Source organism: Lissotriton vulgaris, chromosome 2_1, assembly GCF_964263255.1.
Source record: "Lissotriton vulgaris chromosome 2_1, aLisVul1.2, whole genome shotgun sequence".
Lineage (NCBI taxonomy): Eukaryota > Metazoa > Chordata > Amphibia > Caudata > Salamandridae > Lissotriton > Lissotriton vulgaris.
In genome coordinates this window covers 1,819,155,321-1,819,180,501 of record NC_141687.1, presented here as the reverse complement: position 1 = coordinate 1,819,180,501, position 25,181 = coordinate 1,819,155,321, and the positions used below count along the sequence as shown (strand labels likewise).

The 25,181-nt window shown below is 48.9% G+C and overlaps 1 protein-coding gene across 2 annotated transcripts in view; it reads right to left on the bottom strand.

Annotated features, from left to right (window-relative positions):
• BLM (BLM RecQ like helicase) overlaps positions 1-25,181 on the bottom strand; it is a 451,097-nt gene that overhangs the window by 30,692 nt on the left and 395,224 nt on the right. For both annotated transcript variants that reach the window (XM_086957898.1, XM_086957899.1), the window contains exon 19: positions 22,336-22,458. In XM_086957898.1, the coding sequence (XP_086814024.1) occupies positions 22,336-22,458 (123 nt within the window). The remainder of the gene's footprint in view (positions 1-22,335; positions 22,459-25,181) is intronic.

Here is a 25,181-nt window from a genome sequence, read left to right as displayed (position 1 = left end):
ACAGCCAATGGGCTTGAGTTGCGATTAGGTCTGTGCAATCTCTTCTCAGGAGGTGAGCAATGCTTCCCTTATCTGTCAAATGAATCTCATTACGAATGCAGCGGGGAGGGGCAGAGAGGTGTCTGTTGGTGACTAGGAATGTGGGAGGCTGTCTGCAGTGCAAATATCGCTCATTCTCCTCAAAAATCTGCCCTCATAAATCTGACACACCTACGCATGGGGCGCGATACAGTTTGGAAAGCTGTGCCATAAGAACTTATTGATTACCCTTGCAGCTTCTGGATGGAACCCGGCGGAGGGCTCAGAGGGAGCATCTGAAAGAGGTATAAGATGTGCAGGAGTACCGTCATTTTAACTGCAGCCAGTCTACCGAACCAGGCCAGATGGAGACGGGACCAGTCGGACAGTGATTTGGCTGTTTGGTCCACTAACAGCTTGTAATTAATGGAAGCTGTCTGTGCTATAGAGGGGGCAAGGGCCAGGTACGGGATGTCGGGAGTGAACCCACTGGGAGGCAAAATCCTGTTGCAGATCCAGCATTTCAGCTGCATGGACCGACACATTAAGTATCTGAAATTTGGAAAAGTTAACTTTAAATCCCGCAACTCTACTAAATTCGTGCAGTTCTGTCGACAGGTGCCGCAAGGAGGAGTGGGGTTGCGTAAGCGAGAGAATCACGTCGTCCGCGTACATGCTGATTTTGTGTGTGTCAGCGCCAAACCGAATCCCCGCAATACCCCCGTTGGACCACACCCGCTGAGCAAAGGGCTCCTTATAGAGCGCAAAAAGCAGTGGGGACAAGGAGCACCCCTGCCTCGTCCCTCTAGTGATAGGGAAAAGAGTAGACCTGCACCCATTCACCCGGACCGCCGCCTTCGGAGCCGCATACAGGCAGCGGACCAATCGCACAAAGTTATCCCCCAGACCGAAGACTTTCACTACAGCAAACAAATACGTCTTATCTACACGGTCGAAGGCCTTCTCCGCATCTATGGATAAGAAGAGGGCCTGCACACGAGAACAGTGAACTAAGTCCATGAGGTGTAGAAGTCTCTTAGTATTGTACCTCTCCTGTCGCGTCGGAATAAAACCCGCCTGGTCCGGATCTATGATGCCGTCCATCAACGGGCTGAGGTGTGCGGCTAAAATGCTGGCGAAGAGCTTGGCGTCAATGTTAAGGAGTGAGATCGGGCAATATGATCCACACTCCGTAGGGTCCTTCCCCGGCTTGGCAATGACCGTGATAGCGGCCTCCAACATGGAGGGAGTCACCTCCCCTACCTCTAAGAAAGAATTAAAAAGGCGCGTTAAAAAAGGAGCCAGCTCCACACAAAACGTGTTATAAAAGATGTCCGAGAAGCCGTCCGGCCCTGGGGATTTGGCCAGTTTCAGCCGCGCAATCGCAGAGATGACCTCCTCGATACGTATCTGAGCATCCAGAGCCTGTGCCATATGAAAGAGAGGCGTAACGCTGCATGATGCCAAATAAGCCGCTACTCGCTCGGGGTCTGAGGGTTCCCCTTGATATAAGGTTTGGTAAAACCGCCGGAAGGAGTCTACAATATTAGAATCGGTAGTCTGTTCCACTACTTGAGAGTCCCTAATGGACTGGACGGCTGACCGCTGCGCTCGTGCCCTCAACCTGTGCGCCAACATCCGCCCCTCTGTCCCCGCTAAGATACAACTTGTGGCGCAAGTGCAAAAGGGCTTTTTCCGCTCGATCCAGATCAAGGTGTTTCAGCATGCGTCTTTTCGTTTCCAACTCCCTCCATACGCGTGGAGCCCCTGTCCTCTTATGTATCGCCTCCAGGTCACCCACCTTCTTCTCCATCTCCGTGCGTTTCTCCCTACGTGTTGGACTTGGCCCTTCTGGCAGGTTCACCCCTAAACTTTTTGCTTTTTGAAAGTGAATTGGTGGTAGTGATTTTTGGTTTCTGCACACTTTCACTGTGTCCCAGTGGAAAGTGTGTGCGCACTCTGAGTGCGTGGAGTAAGGTTGGCCTGCCCTCCCATAGGAATGCATGGGGAATGTATGTGACCATGTAAGTTCCTGATGTGTGGGGAGTGCAGGCTCGAGTTTGGTATGTGCGAACTCGTGTGATTGAATGCTGCGCAATGATGTGTGCGACGTGAATGTGTCTAGTGTGGAAGTGCCACTTCTAGACATGGGTGTACGTGTGCAGTGAGTGTGCTGGCACGTGATTGGCTGGAGCTGGCTGGTGAGCCTGGCTCCAGGAGTCTGGATGGGTCTGCCTCGGTGGTGAGTGGAGAGATTAGCATGCTGATGTGAGGGAGGGGTGCACCTGGGTCCTGAATAGGGCTGGGCTTTCCCCACACAATGCTGGCTCCGCCCCCTGTGGTGCGACTAATGTCCCTAGCCCTCCCAGTGAATAGAGTGAGGGGCTGAGCACATCAAGAGTGCTCACAAACCAGCTGCGACTGGTTTTTCCCCTAATCCTGAAGCCAGACAAAGGATTTATCAGTATAAAATGGGGCGGTGTCCCCTTACAAATGTTCTCTTCCAGGATCCTATCTGAGGGGGGCTGCTGCTGGGCGCCAAGAGGACCGCCACTTGGACTGCCTCCCTGCCTGGAGGCCCAGTGAGCTGGCTCTGGGCCCAACCTTGCCCCCCTGCCTACCTAAAGAATTTTGCTGGATCTGGACCATGCCTAGACTGCCTGAGAGCGCTTTATCTTGCCCTTCAGCGCTTGGGAGCGCTGTGATCCTCTGCCTAGCGCTGGGAGCGCTTTACTTTCACCTCTAGCACTGGGAGCGCTTTTCCTCTGGCGCCTGGGAGCGCTTTGGTGTCTATAGCGCTTGGAAGCGCTGTAATTACCCCTCAAGCTCCTGGAGGTGCTTTGTTCATGTCTAGCGCAGGGAGCACTTTGATTTGCATATAGCGCTGAGCAGCGCTGTGCTCCAGAGGGTGCCCACCCCTCGTTCTGTGCGCAGAGACTCGCCGCCGCCGCCCGGCCGGAAGTCAGGCAGGCCGGGGGCGGGACGACAGACATCCCAAAGCCGGAAAGAGCAGGGCTCCCGGCACCAGCGGGGCTCCCGTGAGGAAGGGAGAGCCCCGCACCGAAGGAAACCCGGAGCAGAGAAGAAACGTTCTGGTGCCCCCGCTGGACTCTCCCGAGGAAGAGAGCCCCGCCCGCCGCCACTATCCGCACCCGGCCCCCAGAAGCAGGACCGGGGGAAGAGGAGGCTGCCGCCTCGCAGGAGGAACCCTACAAGCCGGTGAGTGGGGGCCCGGTGTCCAGAAGCAAAGAGGAGGGCATCGGAGCACTTTGCCGGTGCCCGCCACTCCCCTTCAGGCGCCCCAATTGTTTCTAGAGCCCAGAGAGGCTTGTGAGTGCCGCATCGCATTTCCAGCCCACAAGGGCTCCGGGGGCATTCTTTCTCCGAGTCCCCAAGGGGGGGGGGGGCTACTCCTACGACTTGGCAGCATCTTGGCATTGCAAGTCCCCAGAGGGGGGACTCCAACATGCCGCACCTTTGTTTTCAGAGCCCCAAGAGGCTCAAGATGCACCTTTGTTTGTTTAGAGCCCAGAGAGGCTCTTGAGGGCCACATTCATTTCTACGAGCCCAGAGAGGCTCAGGGGGCACCCTTTCTCCGTGGTAGAGCGGCCCGGAAGGCAGCGGGCCGCTCCCACCGACCCACATTTGCCAGGAGGCCACAAGAGGCTCCTGAGGGCCCAGTCATTTGTGCAGAGCCTGCGAGGCTCCAGCATTGGCCCCATCATTGTTCTACAGCTGCCCAGCACTTAGTGGGCAGCTGCTACGTTTAGGCCCCCCCCTGACATTTGGGACAGTCACTGGTTGTGGCCTAAGGTGATTTTTGCGCAATTGTGTTCTTTGTTACACCGCTGAATGTTTTTATGCATCATGTGTTTTCCTTCCCTACACCTCTGAATGTTGTGATGCATCATGTGTAATGTTCCTATGCTTATACCCCTAGATGTATGGTGATACTTAGGTGGTTGTTCTTCCTAGTACAGGTGTTGCTAGGGAGGTCCTGGTTCCCTGCGTAATATTTTCCTGAGGTGGTTAGGTTTACGTAGGTGGTACTTGCCGGTTACCAGTGATTACTGGTTGTGTGCTCTATTTTCAAATTTGTGCTACAGTGATTTTATATTCTATTTCCTAAGTGCTAGTTCTAAAAGTGCCTATTCCTGACAGTGGTCCATGTGGCCCTGTCTTGTACATATCCCCTGTAAATTCTGCCTGTGCCTGTTGGCACATTGTAAAGTGTGTGTTTTTATCTAATGTGTTTTGGTATAATACAAAGGCTATTTTTATATATAACCTTGTGTGGAGTTTCCTTTGTGGTGGGCCTTGGGTGTTGTTGCTGGGTGCGTGCGCAAACACTTAACTTACATAGCCTCCAAGTTTAGCCTTACTGCTCGTGTCACGTTACCAAGGGAGTGAGCAGGGGTTATCTTGGCGTGTAACTCCCTTGCCCTGACTTAAGAGTGGTGGTCTCTGACTGACTTTGGCACAAGCCTTGGCCAGCCAGAGATCCCATTTCTAATACTACGTATCTGAGAATATGTCGCAAACTCTCCCCGAACCACCAGCTTGAGGGCCTCCCAAACGGACTCCAAGGACATACCATCCCTATCGTTGGTGGCGAAGTACTGGATGATAGCATCCCTAATGCGAATGACTGCAGACTCCGAACTGAGGAGAGAGTCTCGAAGACGCCAGCCAGACGACGGCAGCCGCTGCCCACTACAGGTAAGCTGAACAGAAATAAGGGCGTGGTCTGACAGAGAGCGCGGGGTAATAGCCGCCTCGGACAACTGGGGCAGGAGAGAAGTCGTAGCCAAAAAGTGATTTAAGCGCGCATAAGTTTTATGAGCTGTGGAGTAATATGTGTAATCCCGCTCTAGGGGGTGTTGAGTGCGCCATACATAATGCAGCCCCCCTGTCTTGCAACCATTGCTTCCCTCCCTGCGAGAGGGCCCCCGCTTGGTGTGAGCGCGCAGCAGATCTATCCAGGCCAGAGTCCATCACTACATTCAGGCCTCCCCCCACCAGCACAAACTCATCTGGGGAAGCTAGCACTTCGGAGAGAGCCACCTTCAAGAAGGGCTCTTGGCGTTCGTTTGGAGCATACAATGAGCCCACTGTCAAAAGTGTGTTCCCCCATTGAACCCAGACCGCCAGGAATCGTCCTCTAATATCACCCACTTGGGATAGGATCTTGCAGTGAGTCCTAGCACTAAAAAGGATAGCCACCCCATGTTTCTTCGCTGGGCCTGAGGACCATAACTGCACGGGGAAGCGCCTGTCTTTCATCCTCTTAGTATCTCTGGAGAGGAGGTGGGTCTCCTGCAACAGACACACATCACCGTCTGCATTCTCCAACAGATACAGGATGGCTGCGCGCTTAACAGGGTTAATTAGGCTGCGCACATTCAAGCTAACAATTTTCAAATCCCTATTCATATTCTTCTAAGAGGGACGAAAGCACTAGCCTGCTTATCTAAGACAGGGTCACCGGGGGACACATCGGAAGCACACAGCCACCCCAACCTACACCTAACCCCCCAGAGAACTGATGCGGAGCCCCAAAAACAACCCCTTCCCCAACCTTGCCACAACAAGACTGAACCACAAAAAAGGTGAAAAGCAAAAGAAGTCTTGTGAGGTGACCAATGTTCGTCTAAAGAATCACTCTGGAAGGGGAACATGGTGCCATTCGGAACCTTACCCAACCAGGGCACCACCTCCCACTAAGGACAAAAAGGAGAGCGGATGTCACAGTCTTAACCCCAGGGCCCCCCTCCGACGCCGCCATGCGACCCAGCCTGGGCAAAGCAAACAGCGTTCAAGGAGCACTCTCACTGTCGGTCACCAATGCCACCGAGGAGACAACTGCCTCCCTCTCCAAAAGACTCGCAGAAGGGTCCGGCCTCCCTAGTGGAGGCGACCTCCACACTCTCTGCCATTCCGTGGAGCGCCTGCATCGCCGAGCGGGTGACCCAGTTGGTCCAGCTGGAGCGTCAGACCTCTCCAAGCCCAGCACCTCATATGCTGCGTCCAGAGAGCGGAGCTGCAGGAGTTTACCCTTGAACTTAAAAATGATGCAGAACGGGTGCCCTCACGAGTAGGGGATGCCTTGTTCCCGCATGTAGGTGGTAATTGGCTTGAAACCACAACGCTTGATGAGAGTTGAGGCCGCCAAATCTTGAAAAAGGGTAGGCTGGTGACCGCGGAACTGCACTGAGGGGAGAGCTCGCGCTTTGTGTAGAATCCGCTCCTTCATCTGGAAATCGTGGACGCAGACTAAAATGTCTGGTGGAGGAGCCTTAGCACCCCTCGGCAAGCCAACGTGGTGCACCCGGTCCAGTTGAAGGTCTAGGTCGTCCCCCTCATCCAGGATCTGTCTGAACAACGCCATCACATACTCCCGCAGGCTATCCCCCTCTCCCTTCCAGGGGACCGCTCGGATCCTGCTTTACTTCCTCCGCAAGCGGTTTTCCAGATCTTCGGTGTGCGCCTGCAAGTCCAGATTCTGATCCGTCAGGCGGAAAACATCTTGCTGGAGCTGATGGATCTCCTCGGCAGTGCCCAGATCGCCACTCTCTCACCAATGGCGTTGACGTCTCGCCGCATTTCTCGGACATCTGAGGAGAGCTGACAACAGAGTTCCAGGATGTCTTCCTTGATGGCGGCAAAGAGCTCCAGCATAAAGGCCTTAGTTGCCGGCGCATCAACATCCTCAGGATGCGCGGACTGGGCATCCAATTGCGAAGAAGGCTGGCTTGCCAGCTTTTGTAGTGAGTCCTTCAGGGGCTTATCTTTCCTGCCCCTGGTAGCCGACATAGTGGCGTCGATAGGGGCCCAGTAGGGCACAAACAGGCTCCAGCAGCCCCTGCACCTCCCCGTTCAGCCCAGACCCAGGCCACCGCAGGAAAATGCCGCTCGCCGATACGCAGGCCGATGGCATGCCCCCCGCTATCCAACAAAGTCCTAACTAAAGCAGCGCAACGGGGGAGCAGACCCCAGGACCGCCAACCGCTGAAGTCCGCCCCAATGCAAGGCTTCCGCAGGCGGCCGCCCGCGCACTTCACCACCACCCAGGTGGCTGCGTCAATCGTCCAACCAGGGCATCCACGGGCTCCACAAAAGTCTTTACGGGCTACTCTGGGGGCTTGTCCGTACTCTCTCCCCGGCAGCCGCAACCAATCAGCCCGCCATGCACTCCCGTCCTCTGCACGTTGTGAAAGGTCAAGCAGGGGGGCACTGAAATGAAAAATCTCCGCCCGCCGAAATGCGGGCCGATATGAGGCCCCACACCAGCCCCGTGGCGGCCACGACCCGGGCGCTCCAACTAGCAGGGTAGGAGGGCCCCACCGATGCACCACCCGCCGATCCGCAGGCCGAAACAAAGCGCCGCGGGACCCCAGACCAGCAGGATCCAACTATGCTGCAAAGACTACCGCAGCACAGCCCAGCAGTGGGGGGGCCGCACTCGCCGCCAACATCGAGGCCCACCACCTAGAGCCCCTGCATGGGCCTCACGCCTTCCGCCGGATCACGGACAATAACAAGCCTCGCGGCAGCAGCGCCCGGGGGCGCTCAAGCTAGCAGGGGGGGAAGGATGAGCCGTCCGCCGATCCGCGGGGCGGAACAAGGCAATGCCGGGCCCAAATCAGCAGGATCCAGTTAGCCTACTGCAGCGCAGCCCAGTGGGCAGTCCTATCCAGGGGGGGGCCGTACTTGTATCCAGTATCACGGCCCACCGCTGAGGGCACCTGTGTGGGGCCCCACGCCGTCCGCTGGACCGCGGACCGACCCACAAGCCTCTGGCCAGCCGCCCTTCCGCTCTAGTGCCAGGCAACCTCAGTCTGAGGTGCTCGACCGCTATAACCACAGCGGGAGCTCACGTGCAGCCCCAGCCTCCCCAGGGGCAGACCTCAGCGCGATATGGGGGCCAGCACCTCTCCGGGCCCAGCAGCGGCTGCCCCACTCTGCCGCCGACGCAAACCCAGTTCACTTACAGCCCCGGTATCAGGGGTGGCTACCCACAGCATGGAATGCTGGCCTCCGCTCCTCGCACCACGAGGCGGGCCGGCCCCAGGGGACGTCAGGGCCGTGCAGCTTCAAAGAGTCGAATCTCCCTCACTCGGCTCAGAAATAAGTGCACCGCCGGGACCAGGACACCGAGAGGACTCAGGAGCACCCCGTCAGAGGTGTGGATGGGTACCAGGTAGGGCGATATACAACGCTAGATGCCAGGCGGCGCCGGATGGACTATGAAGAACGTCCTACTTCGCCGCCATCTTGGCCATGCCCCGGCTAAGAATATTTTAAGCATTACAGCCATACTTTTTTGCACACCTCAGTGTAATGCCGTAAGTGGGACTGGTATGCCCAGAAGTGGGCCGCTTGCACACTGTGCCACTGGTACCAAGCTATATCCGACTGATTAGTCCTAATGACTGTGGAATCAGTTGTGGAGTGCCTGTGTTCTGGTTCAGGAAGGACTTGTCTTGCCAGTTCGTGCTGGACTATTCCTATTGGAGCAGAACCAAGGCTGGATGTGGCTAGAGTAACTATCTGTAGATCAGATTAGTAACAACATTCCTGCCATCACTTTTTTAACCCGTTTACTGCAGCGGACATTCCGCCGTGGTGCGGGCGTTCTAAAGGGTGGTCGGTCCTGCGCAGCACGGGGGAGGGAGTGCTTGCGTCGGCTGACGGAATGGGTTAAACTTCTTTTTGTGGTCAAGCGCCACATCAAACATTCAAAGACATACAGCCTTCATTTTGGCTTCAAGTAGCAGTGATCTAAAACAGGCTACCTCAATGTGTACAGAAAATGTGACGTCCAGGTTTACAAACAAGCAATGCCATGTGTTCAATGTTCTATGCAGTCTCTCAATCTCTTTTTCTGGACTTTCAATTTAAGGCTTGAATGCATATTTAGGAGAATACTGTCAATCATTTTATTATGGAGAAAAAAGTAACCCCAATTCCAAGGACAAATTGTTGTGAGAAGACCTAATCAAATACAGGTTCATTAAAAAATGTTTAGCTGCTCTACAATGCTTTCAATTCCACTGTTGGACAGGGGGCATGACTAAAGCGAATTACTATCAACATGCTTTGAAGAATATCCATCAATTCTCACTAAAAAATATTTACCTTGATCACTTGCACTGCTTTGTATCCGATATGCTTCTACTAAACAAATATGATACCACTGAGCATCATGTCTGTCTACATTTCTTGGAGGATAACAGGATGGCAAGGACCCGGTCAGCCCTTTTGAAAATCACTCTCCAATAGTAACTTCTTGCCCTATTAAAAATACTTGGAGACAATATTGTCCTTTGGGGGATGCGGGAACATGTTTTAATCGGTTTGAAAAACACTGGCACAATAAAGGTAATGCACTAAAGTTTCATGAAGCATCTTATATGTTATAAAGCCTCTTTATGTGAGATGCATTACTATGTTGAACGCTACTACTACAAGGTACAGTGCACTGGTGCAAAAGAGAAAATGATGCTAGAGGCCGCTTATATACCACAAATATAGCTGGGATTCATATAATCTGTAGCAATTAGTTTAACATCAGAAAGTGATAAAGCGCTATGGTCTATGGAATAAAGTTATAGAGCACAGGTTTGCCGAAAAATCATGGTGCTATAAAGTCTATTGATGAATGTGAATGCAGAAAACAAGATTTAACCTTCAATACTTTCCTATAGGAGACTAAAATGTCAGACTGGTGAGTGATTGGGAGAGTATTCCCATACCTTCTTCGCAGCAACTAAAAAAGCTCTGTCCCAGAAGTTGCAAATCTGTGTTTTAGAAACAGTCAGGTGGAGCGAATCAGTGATAGAAATGACTTTTTGCTAAAAATTACGGAGAGTGTTGGTAGACCGCTCACATACACAACAATCATTAAATTGAACTTCAATGGGAGCTCCAGCTGTAGCTCAGTAGCAGCCAGATCGATGATATGAAAATAGTCAGAACTTGACTGAATCAAAGTATTTACTATATTGACATTGTGTGCTGGCTCAATAAACAGCAATAAAAAGATTACGAGTTTCTGACAACAGGAGCAGATTTCTGAATTGGCACTTACCGGAGTTTTAGCAACAGAGCAGCATCAAGAAGAACACCTACATTAGCACCATCAGTGCGCATGACGAGCTGAGCTCGTCATGACCGCCGCGGCGCTCCCATGCGGGGATAATTCCCCTGCTGTGTTGAGCGTTCTAAGAAACAGGCGTGGTCATGACGAGCTGAGCTCGTCATGAGCACCACAGGGGAATTAGCCCCGCGGCGAAGGGGTTAAGGACAGAAGTTGAGGGGTTTGGGATTTGCCCAAGACCTCCCCCTGCACCTCAGAGCTTCACTATCGCTCCAGCATTTCAGGAAGGACCTCAAGACCTGGGTGTTCAAACAACAGGAGAACGAGCAGCATGATTTGACAGCGCCTTAAGACCCTTATGGATGAAGGGTCCCGATTGATGATTTTAGGCCATGCTACAGATAGTATGCAAATCCAGGGAAAACCTTTTTTTACCCACAAAAGACACGTCAAATTTGTGAATCCCCCCCCAACATAATGGAGATTCTAATGGTCCCCAGTGGTTCTGGGTTCTCCTGTAAGGGATTGAGAAAATAGGCAAAACAAAACTAAATTTGTGTTCTGGGGGAAAGATGGGAAAAAGTGCTGTGCAAATAAGTGTTTGGTTTGTTTCTTTATAATGGCATCAACAAAAGGTTTGCTGTGCTAAAATCAATATCTCTTAGCCTTCAGGAACTTGCAGAGCTGGATGGAAAAAGTTTTTTCTTTTTACCACACTTTTGCTGTGTAATTAGTAGCTAATTCTTTAAGAATTTTGTGAAGCTCAAGTTTGATGCGAGAAAGCTATACATTTCTGAGAAGTTAACAATTTTGAATTCAGAAAGGGGTCAGTTGAGTTAACCCCTCAAGTTTTCCTAAACAAAGTAACTATTAAATAACAAGCATTTACAATGCAATGGTCTCGTCTTTGTTAAAGTTAGAGCTATTGGCATTGCTCATGACATTATTTTGTTTTTAAAACATATAAATAAATGGCATTGTCATTCAAAAAGCCCATAGCTTAATCTCTCCAAATGCGAGACCTATTGCATTTGCACCCACACACACACACACACAGAACCCCAAGCACCCACCCACACAGAGCCACACACACACACAGAGCCACACACACAGACACATAGCCACACACACACACACACACACAGACATAGCCACACACACACCCAGAGAGCCACACACCCACACACAGACGGAGTCACACACACCCACAGCCCAACACACACACAGAGCCCAACGCACACGCACAGAGCACAACGCACACGCACAGAGTACAACGCACACGCACAGAGCCCAACGCACACGCACAGAGCCCAACGCACACGCACAGAGCCCAACACACGCACAGAGCCCAACACACGCACAGAGCCCAACACACGCACAGAGCCCAACACACGCAGAGCCCAACACACGCACAGAGCCCAACACACGCACAGAGCCCAACAAACGCACAGAGCCCAACAAACGCACAGAGCCCAACACACGCGCACACATAGCCACACACACACACACACACAGACATAGCGAGACACACACACACACAGAGTCACACACAGCCACACACAGACAGTCACACACACCCACAGCCCAACACACACACAGAGCCCAATGCACACAGAGCCCAACGCACACGCACAGAGCCCAACGCACGCGCACAGAGCCCAACGCACGCGCACAGAGCCCAAAGCACGCGCACAGAGCCCAAAGCACGCACACAGAGCCCAACGCACGCGCACAGAGCCCAACGCACGTGCACAGAGCCCAACGCACGCGCACAGAGCCCAACGCACACGCACAGAGCCCAACGCACACGCACAGAGCCCAACGCACACGCACAGAGCCCAACGCACACGCACAGAGCCCAACGCACACGCACAGAGCCCAACGCACACGCACAGAGCCCAACGCACACGCACAGAGCCCAACACACGCACACAGAGCCCAACACACGCACACAGAGCCCAACACACACACTACAGAGCCCAACATACACACTACAGAGCCCAACACACACACACAGAGCCCAACACACACACACAGAGCCCAACACACACACACAGAGCCCAACACACACACATAGCCCAACACACACAGAGCCCAACACACACACACACACACAGAGCCCAACACACACACAGTCCAACACACACACACACAGCCCGACACACACACACACAGCCCGACACACAAACACACAGCCCAACACACACACACAGCCCAACACACACACACAGCCCAACACACACACAGAGCCCAACACACACACACAGAGCCACACATACACACACACACACACACAGCCACACAAAGATAGCCACACACACACACACACACACACACACACACACACACACACACACACACACACACACACACACACACAGAGCCACATACACACAGAGCCACATACACACAGAGAGCCATACACACAGAGAGCCATACACACAGAGAGCCACACACACACTCAGAGCCCTCTGCCCAGTAACGCCCCAGGGAACAGAGGCAAGAAAAAACGATCACAAGCAGGGGACAAGCATAGAACAGAGGCAAGAAAAAACGATGGCAAGCAGAGAACAGAGGCAAGAAAAAACGATGACAAGCAGAGAGCAGACGCAAGAAAAAACTATGACAAGCAGAGAACAGAGGCAAGAAAAAACGATGACAAGCAGGGAACAGAGGCAAGAAAAAACGGTGACAAGCAGAGAACAGAGTCAAGAAAAAACGATGACAAGCAGGAAACGGAGTCAAGAAAAAACGATCACAAGCAGGGGACAAGCAGGGAACAGAGGCAAGAAAAAACGGTGACAAGCAGGGAACAGAGTCAAGAAAAAACGATCACAGGCAGGGGACAAGCAGGGAACAGAGGCAAGAAAAAACGATGACAAGCATAGGAACAGAGGCAAGAAATCTGCTCCAGGGCGAACGCAGCGTCGCAGTAGCTCGGACGCTGCAGGTACTCCAAGGTTGGCCGGACGGCGGCGGCGGCAGCTCCTCTCCGGCGGCCGCCCCGGTCCTCTGGCGGCTGCTCAGCCCCAGAGGCGGCCCTGCTGCTCTCCGGCTCGAAAAAGCACCACCATAGTGGGAGCGCGGGACTGCTCTTCAGAGCCTGGGTGGCGTGCAGGCGGCTTGGGCTGGGCTAGCAGCGGTGGCTGAGCTGGCGCTGCTGGTCCTTATGCTGCTCTCGGCCGGGGAAGGGAGGTGGTGGAGCCGGCGGAAGGCGGGCGCATGCAGCGGGGGAAGCCTTCTCTGCTCTCAGCCGGGGAAGGGGGGAGGAGGAGCCGGCGGAAGGCGGGCGCATGCAGCTCACAGAGAAACCCGCGCAAAGTAAATATTTAAATAAAACATTAAGTCGAGGGGTAGGCACCCGCGTAAATTAAATAATTAAAGGAGCGGGGTGGCACCCGAGTATTGTGAAGAGGGGACTGGCGGCAGGATAAAAGGGCGCGCGCAAATTGGTGGCAGCAGCTGCGGATTAGCCCCGCCCTTTTCAGACTGGGGGCGTGTTTTTGGTTGAGTGACTGAAGACGTCACGGAGAGAAAGGACAGCAAAAAACACGCCCCTCAATCCGAAACAGACGGGGCTTAAAGTGACTGACACAGTTCTTCACCAATGGCTGGCCGCCGTTTAGGAAGCCAGCCAATGGAGAAGAGCTAGCTCGTTTACCTCCCTACTCTAGAAAACATAAAATCTTGGCAGCGAGACTTCGCAAGCGCAGCCTACGTAGGCCGAGACCTAAAAAAGATACGAAGAATGGGTAGGAAAAGACAGCCGTTTGTGACAACATTTTCAACTGTAAAGTCTTGTCATGATGGCAGTTTTACAAACGCAATGTGTCGAAAGATCAGCTAGACTCTTCTGGTTGCAACAGTGGCGGCTCCCCCATTGGGGTGTGGGGGAGTTGCCCCACTGCTTTTTCGCAGTGCGAGAAAGCAGAAACATAAATGGTAATAAGTACCATTTTGTTTCTGCCTTCTCGCACAGCGAGAAAGCAGAAGTGCCTAGTTGGAGGTGGGCAGTCCTGAACGAGGGCGGGGGGAGTGGCTTGCCCACTGTTATGCGTACTGACAGTCGGTATGCACAACAGTGGGCAAGCCACTCCCCCCTGCCATCAAGCAGGATCGCACACTCTCCCTGTTTCTCTATGTAAACTGCTGCATGTAGCAGCCTACATAGAGAAAATGGCCCAGGTGGGGCGCGCTCCTCTGCGCCTGACCAATCACAACGCTGCCATTGCAGCGTTGTGATTGGCAGAGGGGAGGGAGGGAGGCTGCCTTTCAGGGTTAATGACGTCACGTTGAGAGCTGCCTGCAGGAATTGGAAAAGGCAGGACGGCGGGAGTCAGGAGTCTGACCCATCCAGAAGCTGAGGTGGCAGCAGTGCAGGACGGTAAGTTAAGTTTTATTTTATTATATTTTTTTAATTAAACAAATCCCTCCCCCACAGCTCCCCGGGATGACCACATTTCCACCCCCTCTACTCCCACCCGCCCGTCATGCCGGCAGCGACTGGTTCCTGGAAAGTTGCTGCCCCATTGTGCCTATCTTGGGCGAAACTACTGTTCCCTTTGTGTTTGTGAATGTGACTAGCAGAGTTTGCTCAAAATGCCAATCGAACTTTGCAGCCGGGTAGTCGGTCTCTGTTAGAATTGTCTTTTTATTCTCTTTTAAGCGGTTGCAATGGCAGGACTCCAAGATATTTCACTTACGGTTCAATCACGAAAGCCCGTCGATTCTGTTAATGCAATGCTTTCTACTTTCTGTGTAGACTACATCTATTAAAATGTGAACTACTACCAAGATAAACCCCAAATGATTTTTTGAAATATTAAGATAAGTAGTGTAATCTGATTTGGATGGGAAGTTGAGGGGAGGAGGCTTGATAGAAACTGTAATATTTCTTGCCAGCTCCCAATCTGAGTACGTTTCAAAAGATGCATTTGCCCTACCAAGCATGTCTTCAACTTCTGGGCAATTAGGACATTAGGACAAGCAACTGTTGTTCACACCAAGGATGTTTTTCACCCTATTTTATAGTCTCAAAAGTGCCCTTGTATCAAAATTGACTCAAGGACGGTCTATAGGTAAAATTATAGGGGTACATGATTCAGTATATTTTTCCTGAAGTTCCACGTAATTAACCGAAAACAAAATATGTGAATTTGCACACCACTTAATTTTAAGCGCTGGGAGCCCAAGATGCATCATGTTCACTGCCTTCATCAAGAGACTTCAAAAACATTGTGAGCTTTACGGGTCTGTCAAGCTTTAAGTACATTTTCTGAGAACTTACTATTCAGTACTATCCTCAGCTTTTAGTTGGGTGTTGATGCAAGTTTATGCAATGAAACAGTTAGTCAATAAGCCTGGCTTGATATTTTTCATATATTTATCAATTTGCATCATTCACACAACCTTCCACCTCCCTTTTCTTGCCACCTCCAGCCTTCCCTCTCTCCCTTCACTTTGCTCCCCTTTCGCCCCATCCTCTCACTATTGCTTCCTTTCTTCATAATTGCTATATTTGGATCCACCTTTTTTACAACAATTTGCAGTAAATATGTGGTGTAAAACCCACCATTTGAATCCATTTTAAAAAAAAAAATGTTACCAGTACTCGCATGTGAGTCAGAATATATTTTGCAAAATGTCTTCTTTCTTACACACTGGCTTCCATTTAGAAGGCACAAATGCAAAGAAATCCTATTGGTAATAACAAATGTTCTACTGTTCCGCAGTGCCACACATCTCGCAATAAAACTCGTACCCGACATGTTTGGCTGGGCCTAGCACCTGTGACACAATACACCCCAAAGCATGACCAGAAGACATTTTATCCAGATTCCACGTTTTTTTTTTTTACACCCCGGACGCAACAACAACTGCAGCATCACATCTTCTCGATCTACAGCAGGATTGTTCACCTGAAAACAAGGACCCCCCCCCTCCTCATAGAAACCAGTGCCACTCCCACCTAACTATATGCACCAGATCTGAATCAGCGAAGACACACTCATATGGATAGCATCATTCTTCACGGGTCGCATGCAGAGAATAAACCTCCTCCCCTTCACCTCGCAACCCAAGGACACCATCTGAGGCATCCCTCAAGGTTCATCCCTCAGCCGCGATTTCCCACAGATTCTAAAACATTTCCACAGAAATGCAAATAAAATGCATTATTTTACGCACAGTTTGAAGTTTGCAAAGCAATATGGGTAAGAAAAGATCGTAGGATCCATGCAAGGCATTCAAACCTAGAGTTCCCTGGGTGTCTAGTTTTCAAACGGTCTGTGTTTAGTTGATTTCAGTGGGTGGCAGAGCACAGGCCCGAATAGTACAACCATTCATAATGGAAAGTAGGAGGACATTTGGATGTACTACAACTCTGCTGCTCCGTATGTCAAAACTACAGCCAAAATAATCATAATTTCCTCTTGCTTGCCATAGGAATGAGGCTCTGCACTGCAGCAGAGTGGTCGGTCCACACACCTCTTTTTTTATACATCAATACAACATTTCATTTGTGTCGGGGGAGAGGTTGGAAGAAAGAGTAATGGGGCAGGTAGACAGGCTTGTGTTTAGGGGAGCACAACCGATACCCATGGGAGTACACCCACCCCCCAAAAATACAACAACTAAAACAACCCCAGTTTCTAGTGGGCTTTCTGTCACCCCACTGAGCAGGGCAAGGGAACGCTACTATGAAAAAACTCCAAATGCAGTCTGGCACACAATGTAGAGCCTAAGGTGAGAAATTTGCAGTTAGAAGTGTGCACCAGAAAAAAGGATTGCTGAAATGTTTCTATGTCAGAGGCGCCAGGTGGCTGATAGTATCTCAAAGCGTCTGATGGACGTGGTGCTGCTGTAACATCCTCTCATGTATGCTTGTTCACAAGGATGAGGCATTAAATAAAAGAAATCTTCATTCTTAATCAGAGAAATTTTAAGCAAATACATAATTAAAGATAGGCATGAAAAATATGTGTTTAGTTAATCTAATCCTTTTGGCAGGTCACTGGTGTTGCCACTAATCTGGACATAATTCTAGGGTAGTGTGTCTCGTCAGACATCAGTATTTTATTTGCTCCTAAAAAACAAGTTACTTATCTTAGGTAACACCTTATCAGCTAGAGAGAGACTATCTGGCCACAGAGTCCTCACCTTAGAATTATCTCCAGGTGTCAGACTGGATCTGGGAATTTTAGAGCAGTTCTCCTGAGCGCTGGTAGGTGGCATATTTTGGCACTACGTGAGCCAGAAGTGACGCACGTGGTATTTTTATAGATCACACCTCGCCGCGCTGACATCAGTTCAATTCGCGACTTTCCACACCAGGAAAGCATAGCTATGATGAACACGGACCACTAGTGTGAATTTCTAAGGCCCTTTTCAAGTGGAATCCCTCATCCTTTAATCAGGTGCAGAGCGGAAGGGTCAGTAAGGAATCTGCGGATAGATAGAGTCTCTACCAGATAAGGCGTTACCGAAGGTAAGTAACTTGTTCATCTGACATCTGATAGAGACTTCTAGCTGCAGATTCCGTACCTTAGAATCGATACCCAAACCATGCCTCCCGGGATGAGGGTCTGTGATCCCAATTAAGTCCACAAAGTTCTGCTGGACCGAATGGGCAAAATGCCCATCCCGACAGACCTGACTGTCCATGCAGTAGTGCTTAGTAAACATGTGCAAGAAAGCCCACATTGCAGTCCAGGACCGGAACTTTGTAAGCTACTGCAGTGGTCACAGTTTTGGCTCTGTTAGAATGATTGTGCAAGTTCTCAGGGGGTTGCTTCTTGGCCAATGCATAGCAGATATTTATGCAGAGCACTATCCATCAGGATATGGTTCGTTTCTGCGCAGCCTTCCATTTCTTGCCCCCGACGTACCCTACAAAGAGTTGATCATCCACCTGAAGCCTATTGTGCAGTCATGGAAGAAAAGCAAAGTTCTTTCTCGGTCCAGATGGTGGAGTGTCTCCTCTTCCTTTTAGGAGGATGAGGCAACGCAATATAGGTAGGAAGGGCGATTGTCTGGCCTACGCAAAAGGGAGTAAATACCTTCAGAAGGAGGGAGGAACGCACCCCGAAAAAACAGTTTTTCAGGATAGAAAGTAGCATACAGTTACAGCAACTCGCTGACCTTCCTGACCGATGAAATGGCCACTAGAAAAGTGGTTTTGATGATCAATAACCGAAGAGGGCAGTTGTGCAACAACTCAAAAAGCGTGCACATAGGGGAAAGTGAGGACCAGGGTCAAATTCCACTGGGGCATGATGAATGGCCTAAGGGGAAATGTGTTCCAAACCTTTGAGAAATCTCATGACAACAGGTGACAAATGAGGAAGGTTGGTACTGCTTAAATGCAGAGATGAAAGATAGCCATTAACTGCGCCCTGACCAGAGCCATTCTGGGTCAAAGAAAGAATAGACACTACAACTTGAGAAAGAGAAGCAGAGAGGGGATCAATGCTTCTGGATACACACCATGCCACAAATGTTTCCCAGCGGCATGCGTATACAGTCTTGGTGGAGGGATGCCTGGCTGCCAGAATAACAACACAGACTTCGGGAGAAAGGGTAAAAAAGGCTGGCAATACTCAATCTCCATGCATGGAGGCCGCAGGTGAGCAGGTTTGGGTGAAGGAGTCTCTCGTGTTGCAGCTACAGAACATCCTCTGGAAAAGGCAGCTCAACAATGCTCAACAGCTCGGAATACCAGACTCTCCATGCCCAATCCAGAGCCACAAGAATAACCTGGGCCTGGTTGTTCCTGATCTTATTGAAAACTCTGGGCAGGAGTGAAATTGGCGGAAATGCATACAGTAGGACGAAGCTCCGCTCGAGATAAAAAGCGTCTCCAATCAAGAGACGCATTGGAAACTCCAGAGTGCAGAATTGCTTACATAGTGTGTTCTCTGTGGTGAACAGATCTAACAAAGGCTCTGCCCACTCTTGAGAGACCTTGCACCACCTCCTGATGAAACCCCCATTCGTAATTCGCTAGGCATCAACAGCTGAGTTTGTGCGCCTTGGCATTCTGACAGCACGCCAGATGTTGAACCCCCAAGGAGATGCCCTGGTGTTCTAGCTATGTCCAGAGACGCAGAGCCTCCTGACAAAGGTCCACAACCCCACCCTGCCACGCTTGTTGGAGTACCACATGAAGGTGATGTTGTCCAAGAACACTTGCACTAGCCTTTTCTTGATGGATGGTAGAAAGGCCTTCAGTGCCAAAGAAATCACCCGACGCTTCAAGGGGAAGGGAGAGGGGTCGGCTGCTGACCTGATTGCAGTTTGTCAGCCACTACTGCAAATTTGTTTCGTTTCCCTCTGAGATCTATCTGGAACCTGTTGGAGGGACTGCATGAGGCTGCGTCCACAGGAACTTCAAGTCCTACTGCAGAGCCCACATATGCAAGCGGGCATGCTTCACTAGCAGGATGCAGGAGGCTGTGAGGCCCAACAGCCTTAGTCTGCCTCACCAAAACCCAGGATAGAGCCCGAAATATCCGTATCATAGTCTTAATATCCTGGACTCACAGTTCGAGAGGATAAATCTGAAACTACACTGTGTACAGAAGAGCTCACATAAAAGGGAGCATCTGAAAGGGAGTCAGGTGTGACTTCAGCATGGTGATAATGAAACCCAGAGAGTGCAAGAGGTTCGCCATAGACTGGAAGTGGAAGATGATTACCTGAGGTGAGCCCGCCTTCAACAACCAATCCTCGAGGTATGAATAGACTGGTACCACAGACCCCTGCTGTTGTGCTACAACCAAAGTCATAACCTTGGTGAACACCTGAGCGGTGCTGGTGAGGACAAAGGGGAGAAGGCAAATTGAAATTGATCCTTGCCCACTGTGAACTGCAGATAACATCTGTGAGCAGGCAGGACAGAAATGTGAAAACGTGTGTCCTGCAAGTTGAACGACAGCACCCAGTCTCCCAGATCCAGGGCAGACAGATTTTGAACGAGTGTGAGCATTCTGAATTTCTCCTGTTTGAAGAAGAGATTGAGAAGGTGCAGGTGAGTATATGATGAAAGACCTCATTGTCCTCAGTGGGCACCAGAAACCTACTTCTGATACCAGCACTGTCTCTATAGTTCTCTTGGCCAAGAGCGCGGACACCTCCTGGCGGAGTAAGGAAAGGTGGCCCTCCATCAACCGGTCATAAGTGGGTGGCATGGGTGGAGGGGTAGCCACAAAGAAGATGGAGAAATCCCTTTGCACGATTTGGAAAGCCCAATGATCTGATGGCAATGACCTCCAGTTGAGCATATAATGGTGTATCCTGCTCCCCACTGGATGCCCATGCTGGCAGGAGGGCAAACTAAAAGGGCTCGGAGGCTGCAGCTGCCGGAGGAGCGGTGGACTGGCCCGAACTCTGGCTACCTGTACATGTGGTCTGTGGGAACTGCATGCTCAGCAGACTTCCTCTTGAGTACAGTGTCCACTACTGGAGGCCATCATTGGTGGTGTGTGTCCAGCTCTGGAGCACATCTCTGGCATATTACTTTACGTTTTGTGAACCACCTCTGGTACACTGGGTCCCGTTTTAAACATCATCTCAGAACAGTTTGATTATTGTGTGTGGCTCTGTGGATGCAAGGGTAAATGATTGGGTGAGTGAATGGATTGATGGACAGAGGAGTATGAATTGGTCAGTATGTATTGGTTTTTGTTAAGCGCCCATATCACCAGTAGGTCTCATAGCGCTTGCTGAAGGCAAATCAGATCAGAGTGTTTTTAGAAAAGCCATGTTTTTAAGGCTTTTCGAAATGTCTTGTGATTTGTTTCAAGACGGAGCTGCAGCGGTAGAGTGTTCCATATCTCCAGTGCTGTTCTGGAGAAAGACCTGCTGCCGTTTTTCACCGTGCGGACCTTAGGAACGGTCAGAAGGTAGTGGATGGGAGAATAATGGAATGAATGGGTGGATGAATGAGTTAAAGAATGGGTAACTGGGAATATCCATGGACATGTAAAAGGGTGGATGGGTAAAATGCTGTGGATATCTTAAGAGTTATGGAAATCTAAAGTGTTATGTACTGATGCACAAGTTGTGTGTAGTTGGATAACTAAGTGGGTGAGCATCAAAGGGGTGGTTTGAATGGATGAGTATAAGCGGAATGAGGAAAAGCAAACCAGTGATCTGAGGGATTGGTGAGTAAATGGAGTGTTGGGTGGTTGGATAAGTGGATTCTTGAGTGAATGAATGGATCACTGATTTTACAGGTTTCTCACTGGATAGGTGAATGGCTGAAGTGGGCTTGAGCAGGTGGATGCACAAAGAAAAAAGTGAGCAGGTGGATGCACGAAGAAAAGAGTGGGCAGTTGGATTAATGGGTGCATGGAGGGAGGTAGATGCACGGGAGGGTGAGTAAAGGGGCTGATAGGTGGATGAGTGGGCAGGTGGCTGGATGAATGGGCAAGTGGCTGGATAAATTCATACATCAGGCTGCTCCACCTAAAGCTGTGTGCTCACAACACAAAGTGGAGCTACAACTATAGACAACTATAAACAGCTGTACTGTGCAATAGCAAATTTACAAACAGGGATAGTAGAGCCAATCTTACAATGAGCAAGACACACAGCAGCCTGAATCTGTAAACATTACATAATGTGTTGATGCCAAACTGTATTATTCTAGAAAAACCACATAACTCGTTCTAGCCCTGGGTTCTGTCTTTTTGCAAGGCAGTCCTGAAGATTCCTCCTGCCCATACTCACACTGACATTGGACGTCACTCGTTGCTTGCTCTAGAAGGAGAAACCAATCTAGTCACGAGTAGCATCAGAGGGAGATATGTGATTCTGTTATTGACTTCTTAAGCTCTGGCCCATTTTCTTGGAAGTGGAGTACCGATGCTGTAGTATGTCCCTAGTAGTGTTGTGCATCATAACTTTGAAACCAAAAAGATTTCCCCTTAGTAATATATTAAAAAAAAAAAACTCGAAACAATGAAAAGTAGTTGATATTTTGAATGTCTATGTTTCTCAGTTTTCAACACTACGAATGATATACACTTATAATTCTCTATTCTCAATTCAACAGGAACGTAAAGATTAACATTGTAAGAAGATCGGATACGGACAGGGTCCTAGAAACACGTCAGATGCAGCATTTTGTTTGTTTTCTGTTTTTGGGTAGATCACTGCATCATAGGTAAAGGAGTAGGTTGATGTTATACATTACGCATAAGCAAAGGATTTCATACCTGGTAGTGTGTATTCCGAGTACTTTTGAAGGACGTCAATCAGCTCTGCTCCATATTTTTCCAGTTTGTCTTCGGTAACACCATCAATCTGAAGCAAAACTTCAGGTTCAGCAGAAAGGCTCTCTGAGAAGAAAAAGAACTTGAAAATGAAAGGATGCAGGTTGGAGAGAGTATTAGGAAATAAACATGATACTGTTCCACACAGAAGACCTAACAAATATGGTGAACACTTATAGTCTAGGGACTAAATTAAGAATAGGCTAAGCCAAAGGAGTACTATCAAATAAAATTCTCCCTAATGAGAGAGGTGTGCAGTGGAGTCGCAGGGATCAGTACTAGTAACCATTTATTTTAGTGTCTCATAAGCAAAGATGCACAAGGGCAGAAGGTTAAATGTGCCTCCTTGCAAACATTATTAACATCTACCACTGATTTGGTACTCAAGATGTTGGAAAATGAAAGGGAGTGGGTTTACTGAAACTTGAAGTGGTGAGAAATGGTAACCAAGGCAGAATGCAACCAAGTGTAAGTAATGCAATTATAGCAGGGAACAGCAAAAAAGTGGGGACTGGTTAAATGAGGCCGCCACATGAGGAATATATCTTGAGATTTCTTATCCAATCATTTCAAACCTTGCAAAAAGTCTGGTAGGGTAGTGCTGAGCATAAAGGAAATGTTGGAGTGCATCAACCCCAACCCATATAAAAAGGAAGGTTCTAGTCAAGCGAACTGATAAAGTTCTATCTGGAGATTTGTAGCAGGTCTGTAGGCCTGACTCAATGCATTGTATCACGTTCTTGTCATGAATGGTGAAACTGAGAGGTACTCACACAAGTGGGTCTGGCGGCTCCGGTCCAATTTCGATGGATTATGCATTAATTGGCAGGCGCTGGAAGTACTGCGGCAAATGCTGCGAAAATGGACGCTATGTTGGAGTCATGGGTAGGCAGACACATGGGAAGGCGTGCAAGCGTTCGGTGTTCCGACTTTTGGGTTTACAATGGCTGCATCTGGAATCAGCATTTGTTAAGCCTTCAGGGATACCGGTTTTTATTTTCTGAGACTATGTTTGTAACCTTGAATACTTAGTGGCAATACCACATGTATAAACCCTATTTGAAAAGTGATATCTTGAACGTCATAATGGCCACTTAAAATACCAAATAGTTGGTAGTTCAAGTTGCACGGAAATTAACTTTGTAGCCCCAGAACTTTCATTAAATCTTATATATAACTTATTAAGGAAGTTATGCAAAGGAGTGTAATGTCTTGTTTTTGGTTCATATTAAATATGTTTCCTATTTATTTTGTACAGTTTCACAAAAAAAGTTTATTAAGACATAATGTGCTTAACAAACACTATATAAAATATACATTCCAAACTCAGAAACATCACCAAGCCAACCAGACATGCAAGTTCTGCACAAATCACAGAGAGTCACTATCCTTTTTTTATCTGGGTTTGCCCTGTCTTCAAAGCAGAAAGAAGGTTGCTTCTGCAGTTTTGTGAAGCCACTATATTAGAACGTGTTCCTGTGCAATTTGCCTCTGCTATAAAGGCAAAGATGGTCGCATGCTCATTAGCAGGTTTATAAAAATGCATGACCTCTGTTACACAAGCCTGAGTAAAAGGCCCAAAAATAAAAAATATGAATGTAATTCTCATCAGGACGAAACTCCGTAAATTTCAATCTGGGACACTCCAAAAGGGTATTTGGTCTGGACAACGCACACGGTCGCTGAAAATGAATTGAAAAGTATAGGAACCTCGCCAACTACCAGCAGCTCAGATTTGGAAATTATCACTCATTATTTTATAATATGTGTTATCTACAAATGTAGGGGCGTTATCTATTTAATGGTCCTTTCTCGTTTTCCAATGTACAAAAGTAGTAGAGACTGGGTAATTTTTTTAAAATCTTTTATATTGAATGGTTTTATTTAACTGATAATAAAAAATCTTGGAAGAATTGTTTATAAAATACATCTTAGCTAAACATTATAACTATTATAATACAATAAATACAAAATTTCTTTACATCAATAAATATTTAATAGTCTCTAAAACATGTGCCAGTGTAACGTTTACATCTAAAAAACACATTCTAGTTAAAAGCCCAGTGGCATATGATCGTGTTCCATATTTCACAAAAAGTGATTTTACATTTTTTCCCTAAACAACAATAAATCTATTAATAAGCGAGTTAAAGTGCATTTGCAATTCACTATGCAATGCCCAGTTAAGGATATAGAAGGTTTAAATTTGAAAAACTCTGTCCTTTTTACAAGACAATCCATAGGCTGATTTTTACAGTTACAACTTGGAAGGAAAAGAATCCCTTATTTCAACATTGCTCAGTGCCTTATGATTGCCGATCATTTGACCACTTTTGTTCACTGATAATTGCTCAATTCCAGCAGATTACGATACCTTATTACCATTTTCATCCTCTAACAGCTTATTGAAATAGCTTACGATATGTATACCCACTAACTGAAGTGTAACTTTCATTTCACATCCAATTGCCTGTACCAAAGGTACCTTTTGGCAGCTCCAATATCTTTTTTTAGAGTGATGCTAATAAAAGTATTGCAGCCATTTTTTGTGTCACCCCTTTCTAATCCATAAAGAGCCAAAGGAGGACATTTATGAGCATAAGAACTAACAGCCAGATTCAACAAACCAAAATCCGCTCGCAAAGGGCCAGATTCTGAGAATCTGGCCCTTTGCAAGCAGTATGTTTGCATTTGGGATGCATCATCCCAAATGCAAAAATCGCAATTTTAGAAATCGATACATTGCGATTATTTGCATTTAAGGAATCTCAATTTGAGATTCCTTAAAT